The 6,971-nt window shown below is 49.8% G+C and overlaps 1 protein-coding gene across 4 annotated transcripts in view; it reads right to left on the bottom strand.

The window, feature by feature from the left end:
• The window catches only part of CENPH (centromere protein H), a 32,066-nt gene that overhangs the window by 6,698 nt on the left and 18,397 nt on the right, over window positions 1–6,971 (bottom strand). Inside the window, exon 9 of one of the 4 annotated variants that reach the window (XM_070056820.1) lies at window positions 1,003–6,963. The exons of the other annotated variants lie outside the window; for them this stretch is intronic. Within the exon in view, the coding sequence (XP_069912921.1) occupies window positions 6,829–6,963 (135 nt within the window). The 3' untranslated portion in view covers window positions 1,003–6,828. Of the gene's footprint in view, window positions 1–1,002; window positions 6,964–6,971 lie in introns of those variants that run through there. 4 annotated transcript variants of the gene reach the window in all.

Genomic DNA, 6,971 nt, shown 5'->3' with positions numbered 1-6,971 from the left:
CAGGAGGTCTCTCAGGGGTGGTTTGAGTCTTGGTTCAATGCATCCCCATGGCAAGCCACCCTACTATCAGGACTCATAGGGCCCCTTGTTCTCCTGATTTTAATTTTAACGTTTGGCCCTTGCATTGTTAATAAACTTGTACAGTTTATAAAACAGAGATTGGGAACCATTCAATTAATGGTCCAATGGTCCCAATATAAACCCTTAAATGTTTGTAAAACCTATAAAATGTCAGTCCAAAACCCATGATTGGGTTTTTCAAACATGTACAAAAACAAGGGGGGAATGAAGAACCAAAGTGACTCCATTTTAAAACAATAAAAAAAGCAGCCTCGTTTCCCATAGCAGACCCGAGTCCTTGTGAAAGCAGGCAATCAGGCATTCCAGAGGTATCAAAGCTTACCAGGGACAGCTAGCTCGGTAGACCAAGGACAGCACAGTAGAGACTGCTGAACAGAGTAACTCCCTGAGCCCAGAGCTTCCGGGCTGTGAGTCCCCCTGTGACTCCCTGCGCCCAAAGCTTCCGTGCTGTATGTAACTCTTTTTTCCTGCTGATGTAGCCCTTTTGTCCTTTAAAAACTCTCCCTAACAAAGACCGGGGCCTCACTCCTTCCTCCGCTGTGCCGGTTGGTTGGATGGGGTCCCTGTCGCGGCTTGTACTCCCGAATAAACCTTGCTTTTGCAGTTCGGTGTGATCGACTCTCTGGGGGTCTCTGCGGGGATCTAATGATCTGGGCACAACATATTTTTTGGTGCCCAACACTCCCACGTGGGTGCAGGGGCCCAAGGGCTTAGGCCATCTTCTACTGCTTTCCCAGGCCATAGCAGAGAGCTGGATCAGAAGTGGAGCAGCCAGGTTTTGAACAGGCGCCCATATGGGATGCTAGCACTTCAGGCCCAGGGATTTAACCCGCTGCGCCACAGCACTGGCCCCCTTGTAGGTTTCTTTCTAGGTTTGTTTCAAGCTTCCTTCCTTCCTTCCTTCCTTCCTTCCTTCCTTCCTTCCTTCCTTCCTTCCTTCCTTCCTTTTTTTTTTTGACAGGCAGAGTGGACAGTGAGAGAGACAGAGAAAGGCCTTCCTTTTTGCCGTTGGTTCACCCTCCAATGGCCGCTGTGGCTGGCGCGCTGCGCTGATTCGATGGCAGGAGCCAGGTGCTTCTCCTGGTCTCCCATGGGGTGCAGGGCCCAAGCACTTGGGCCATCCTCCACTGCACTCCTGGGCCACAGCAGAGAGCTGGCCTGGAAGAGGGGCAACTGGGACAGAATCCGGCGCCCCGACTGGGACTAGAACCTGGTGTGCCGGTGCCACAAGGCGGAGGATTAGCCTAGTGAGCTGCACCGCCGGCCAGGTTTATTTCTAAACATCAGCATTCATACTTGTCCACTGAATCCTCATGTAGATTAGTTCTCTTCAGCATGAAGATGAGTTGCTGAAGCCAGGGCAACAAGCACCCCAACCCCCAATCCCTCCTTCATTTCCTGCTCCTGATCATTTCATGACTCACCTCACTCAATGTTGTTTTTTTCTTTATTTTCATGGACACCATCTGATTCTACTTTTTTTAAAAAAATATTTATTTATTTATTTATTTTAAAGGCAGAGTTACAGAGAGGCAGAAGTAGAGAGAGAGAGAGAGAGAGAGATCTTCCATCTGCTGGTTCATTCCCCAAATGGCCACAACCGCTGGAGCAGAGCTGATCCAAAGCCAGGAACCAGGAGCTTCTTCCTGGTCTCCCATGTGGGTGCAGGGGTCCAAGGACTTGGGCCATCTTCTGCTGCTTTCCCAGGCTGTGGTGGAATGAGAAGGCCATGCCTAGGTGGCCACTGGCAAGCAACCATCAGTTACTCAGGAATGGCTTTGAAACCCACCTGGCAACAGAGCCTGCCTGGCAACAGGCTGTGATTGGATGGCTTTGGAAACTGCCTGGCAACAGGCTGGGATTGGTTGGGGCACAGACCGCCCCTTGACCAGATTGGCTGGTCTTGGCTATATAAGATGTTGTACCAACTGAAGTAAATGAGTCTGTGGGCTGCTCGCCTCAGGCCTGCTTTCACCCGACTCCAGGGGTGTGTGTGGTGACTCCGTGCCTCTTGCCCCCACCACACTCCTCCTCTCAGAAACAAATGCACAGCAACATCTGGTGCGCCAATGTGACAGAGAGAGACAGTGGGTCGGACTCAGCAAGGTCCCCCCTGGATTTTGGCAAGAAGGCCCCTCGGTGTTTTGTGTGCTGTTCGGTTCTGTGAGGGTGAGCACAGAACCCCCTCCTACACCCCTTTTCTTGTCCTTGTCCTCGGTCTAAGTGACCCCAGGTTAGCACACACCGCCCAGAAGCGTACGTCGCTTCTCAGCTCCTTTTACTTTCGGTTCGCCCGGCGAATTCACATAAGGGACTGATCATCCCAGAATTTGGAACCAAGTCATCTTCCCTCAGTTGGGAGAGGTGACGCTCCGGAGACACTGTGTGCTTAGTCCCCCACTAAGCACAGGACATACTTAGGATCTGATGCGCCACTATCTGTTTGTCTAACGTAGGGAAACCTCCTGCAAAATGCCATCAACAGCTGAGGTGCTAGGAATTTGCTTTGTTACGGCAGCAGTGCTGTGGGTGTCTTTCCTTTGGCTAGAGTTGGCGTGCCATGCCGCTCTTAAGCGCTCAGACATGGGAAAGATACCCCCCTCTCAGAAGCGCAAACAGATTACCAAACAGTGAATCTGTGAGTGATAAGAGCCTGACACCCCAGGTCCCTGTCTCACAGACAATAGTTGATGACTTAGGGAGAGAGAGCTCTGACAGTGAAAATAACAATGTAGCAAACAAGGTAGCAAACAAGGTAGCAATGCCTAGTCAGCCACCCCCCACATACCCGTGGGATGAACTAAGAGGACCTCTAGACAATAACTCATGCGAGGTCATCCCATCCGCACCCAGTGCGGATCCCCACATTTGTGGCAGTACTCGGACACCCCAAGCTCTCAGGGAAGCTGCTAGACCCCATCCCACCCACATGTTTGCTGTAAATGTCATAAAGTGTTTGCAAAATTCAGGCCCTGGATTCCAACGCCTGTAAAAAGGCTTCTGCTAACCAAAGGTCGAGGATATGCTTGTGTCGTTCCAGAGAATGCAGGACAGCCCATTTGGGTACCAGCCGGAAACATCAAGCCTGCAACTGACAGCCAACCAGAACCAGCTGAACAAGACCGAGACTACCTTGTTAGCCCTATCATCCTACCCTGAGAAACTGCCCATAGCCACATCTGTTACTGTTTTGTACCCCACTAGCTCTGGTCAGCCACTCAAACGGCCCACTGCCTGTGTGCGGTCATGCCATTCCTGATAATCATTATTCCTCATTCCTACCCCTATTTGAGCAAGCAATCCTGTGCTCTCTTGATTTGAGCGCTGGTTAGTCAATGACGGGTAAGATCCCCTGGGGGACAACCTAAGACAGGCACAGCTATGTACGGAGACCACATGGAAATGGGGTCAACAATGGTATGGCCAAGAATCATGCCTCCCGTTGCTCAAAAATAAACAAAAAGGGGGAAATGTGGTGGAATGAGAAGGCCATGCCAAGGTGGCCGCTGGCAAGTGAGCGTCAGTTACTCAGGAATTGCTTTGAAACCCACCTGGCAACAGAGCCTGCCTGGCAACAGGCTGTGATTGGATGGCTTTGAATCCCACCTGGCAACAGAGCCTGCCTGGCAACAGGCTGTGATTGGATGGCTTTGGAAACTGCCTGGCAACAGGCTGTGATTGGTTAGAGCACAGACCGCCCATTGACCAGATTGGCTGGTTTTGGCTATATAAGATGTGGTACCAACTGAAATAAATGAGTCTGCAGGCTGCTTGCCTCAGACCTGCTTTCACCCGACTCCAGGGGTCTGTGTGGTGACTCCGAGCCTCTTGCCCCCACCACTCCTCTCAGAAATGAATTCACTGCAACATTGTTGAGAAATCAACTGCAACATCAGGCCATAGCAGAGCTGGATCAGAAGTGGAACAGCTGGGTATCAAACTGGTACCCATATAGGATGCCAGTGCTGCAGGCTATGCTATGCTATGCGCTATGCCACAGCGCTGGCTCCTGATTCTACTTCTTGTATTGTGTCCTCTCTATGTGTCTATCTTACCAGTCCCCACTGCTCCACTTCTGATCCAGCTCCCTGTTAATGCACCTGGGAAAGCAGTAGAAGATGGCCCAAGTACTTGGGACCCTGATATCTATGTGGAAGACCCATTGGAGTTTCAGGCCCCTGGTTTCAGCTGGGCTCAGCCCCAGTTGTTGCAGACATTTGGGGGAGTGAACCAGCAGATGGAAGATTCTCATTCTCTGCTTCTCCTCTCTTTCAAATAAATAAATAAACAAGACTACGCAAGATCTGGGGTCCCCACACCGAGAAGGCTGCTCACAAGGGCACACTCTCCAGTGCCCACTTCAGAAATGGCCAGGGTTGATTACATAAAGGGAGAGTAGGCCGGCGCCACGGCTCACTAGGCTAATCTGCCTGTGGCACCGGCACCCCGAGTTCTAGGCCCGGCTGCCCCTCTTCCAGTCCAGCTCTCTGCTGTGGCCCAGGAGTGCAGTGGAGGATGGCCCAAGTGCTTGGGCCCTGCACACGCATGGGAGACCAGGAGGAAGCACCTGGCTCCTGGCTTCAGATTGGCGCAGCACACTGGCTGTAGCGGCCATTTGGGGGGTGAACCAACGGAAGGAAGACTTTTCTCTCTTTCTCTCTCTAACTCTGTCAAAAAAAAAAAAAAAAAGAGAGAGAGAGAGAGAGAGAGAGAGAGAGAGATAAAGGGAGAGTAAACTCCCCTATCATTTATTAGGCAATACTGGAGAATCGCCCTGCCAGTTCCAGTGCTGGGTGGATGTGTGAGGTGACGTAACTCATCTGTGTAGTTCCTACGTCTCTCTTGAGGCCTGATACAAAAGTCCACCTTGAGATCCTGAACTCTGAAATAATGTCATATTTGGACAGTGCTGTGACTATCTTCCTGGGGACTAGGTGAGTGTCTCTGACAGGCAGAAGGGAAGTTAACGTTATGGCCAAGGCAGCTGGATACGGTAGATTGTTGTGTGTCTGGGAGCCTTCCCCAGCAAACAGCCATTTTCTTTCCAACACTCTCGCTGTAGGAGACTGCTCTCCTGCCTCAGTGGTTTTGGACCTGGTCAGTGTCTCCATCTTCCAAACAGAAATTTTGTTAAAGATGTATATATTTGTTGCTATTGATTTCTCAACAATGTTGCAGTGGAATTCGGTTCTGAGAGGAGGAGTGTGGTGGGGGCAAGAGGTGCGGAGTCACCACACAGACCCCGGGAGTCAGGTGAAAGCAGGCCTGAGGGGAGCAGCCCGCAGACTCCTTTACTTCAGTTGGTACATCTTATATAGTCAAGACCAGCCAATCTGGTCAATGGGCGGTCTATGCCCCAACCAATCCCAGCCTGTTGCCAGGCAGTTTCCAAAGCCATCCAATCGCAGCCTGTTGCCAGGCAGGCTCCATTGCCAGGTGGGTTTCAAAGCCATTCCTGAGTAACTGATGCTCGCTTGCCAGCGGCCACCTTGGCATGGCCTTCTCATTCCACCACATATATTTATTCATTTAAAAGAGCAGTAGAGGGGCCGGTGCTGTGACAAAGCGGGTAAAGCTGCTGCCTGCAGTGCCGGCATCCCATATGGGCACCGGTTCAAGTTCCAGCTGCTCTACTTCTGATCCAGCTCTCTGCTCTGGCCTGGGAAAGCAGTAGAAGATGGCCCAAGTTTCTGGGCCCCTGTACACTCGTGGGAGACCCAGAAGAAGCTCCTGGCTCCTACCTTTGGATTGGCGCAGCTTCAGCTGTTGGCAGCCATCTGGAGTGAACCAGTGGATGGAAGACCTCTCTCTCTGCCTCTCTGTAACTGTTTCAAATAAATAAATACCCCTATTCCCTGCAGGATGAAGAGGCATGCTGTTATCCTTTACAAACCATACGGAGCTAGTTGGAACATGTGGTACGGCATTCCTTGACCACTCTTCAGTCACCTGCTCAGGCACCTTGTGGTGCTCTCCCACCTTATCAGCAAGGCTGTTAAGTTAAAGTGCATGGCTGGAGAGTGGCACCAGTTAGGCGGACAGGTACTCAGAGTCCTCACAGAGAGAGGGCAAGATGGAGTGGCCAGACTCAGATGGTGTCATTCTGGTTTGCTGTTGAACAAATCTTTGGAATGGGATTTATTAATAGAGCGTGCAGCTATGACTCATGTAATGCTGTGTTTTTGGGTAAGGAAGATTTTCCAGAATATTGCTTTTGTATAAGAAAAATTGGGCTGGGGCTGGCACAGAGGCATAGGGGGTAAAGCCACCATCTGCAGTGCTGGCATCCCATATGGGCACCGGTATGAGTCCCAGCTGCTCCACTTCTGATCTAGTTCCCTGCTAATGGCCTGGAAGAGCAGAGAAAGATGGTCCAAGTGGTTGGGCCCCTGTACCCATGTGGGAGACCTGGAAGAAGCTCCCGGCTCCTGCCTTTGCATCACTGTGGCCATCTGGGGAGTGAACCAGTGGATGGAAGACCTCTCTCTGTCTCCTCTCTCTCTCTTCATCTCCTTCTCTCTCTAAAACTCTGACTTTCAAATAAACAAACAAATCTTTAAAAATAAATAAATAATCTTTACAATTTATGTTGAAAATAGCCTATGGGACAAAGAGTAAAACTAGACATAAATTATGATTTATCAAAACAAATGAAATAAAACTATAAATATTCCAAAGAAAAGTGTGTTTATAATTTGAATATAGGCAAATCTCTGTATTTGTTATTAAATCAGATTTAAAATGCTATTATGTATTGCAGTGCATCTTTTCAAGTTTAAATTTCCTCCAAAAAGAATGTTGAAAAACTACATTACCTGTAATAGTGAACAATGGTTCATAACTGAGGTCAAAATTAGAATTTTCCAAAAACATAATGGGATGCTATAAAA

The sequence above is a fragment of the Oryctolagus cuniculus genome, chromosome 14, assembly GCF_964237555.1.
Source record: "Oryctolagus cuniculus chromosome 14, mOryCun1.1, whole genome shotgun sequence".
NCBI lineage: Eukaryota > Metazoa > Chordata > Mammalia > Lagomorpha > Leporidae > Oryctolagus > Oryctolagus cuniculus.
The sequence above is the reverse complement of the archived record's forward strand: the minus strand, read 5'-3'. Positions and strand labels throughout refer to the sequence as shown.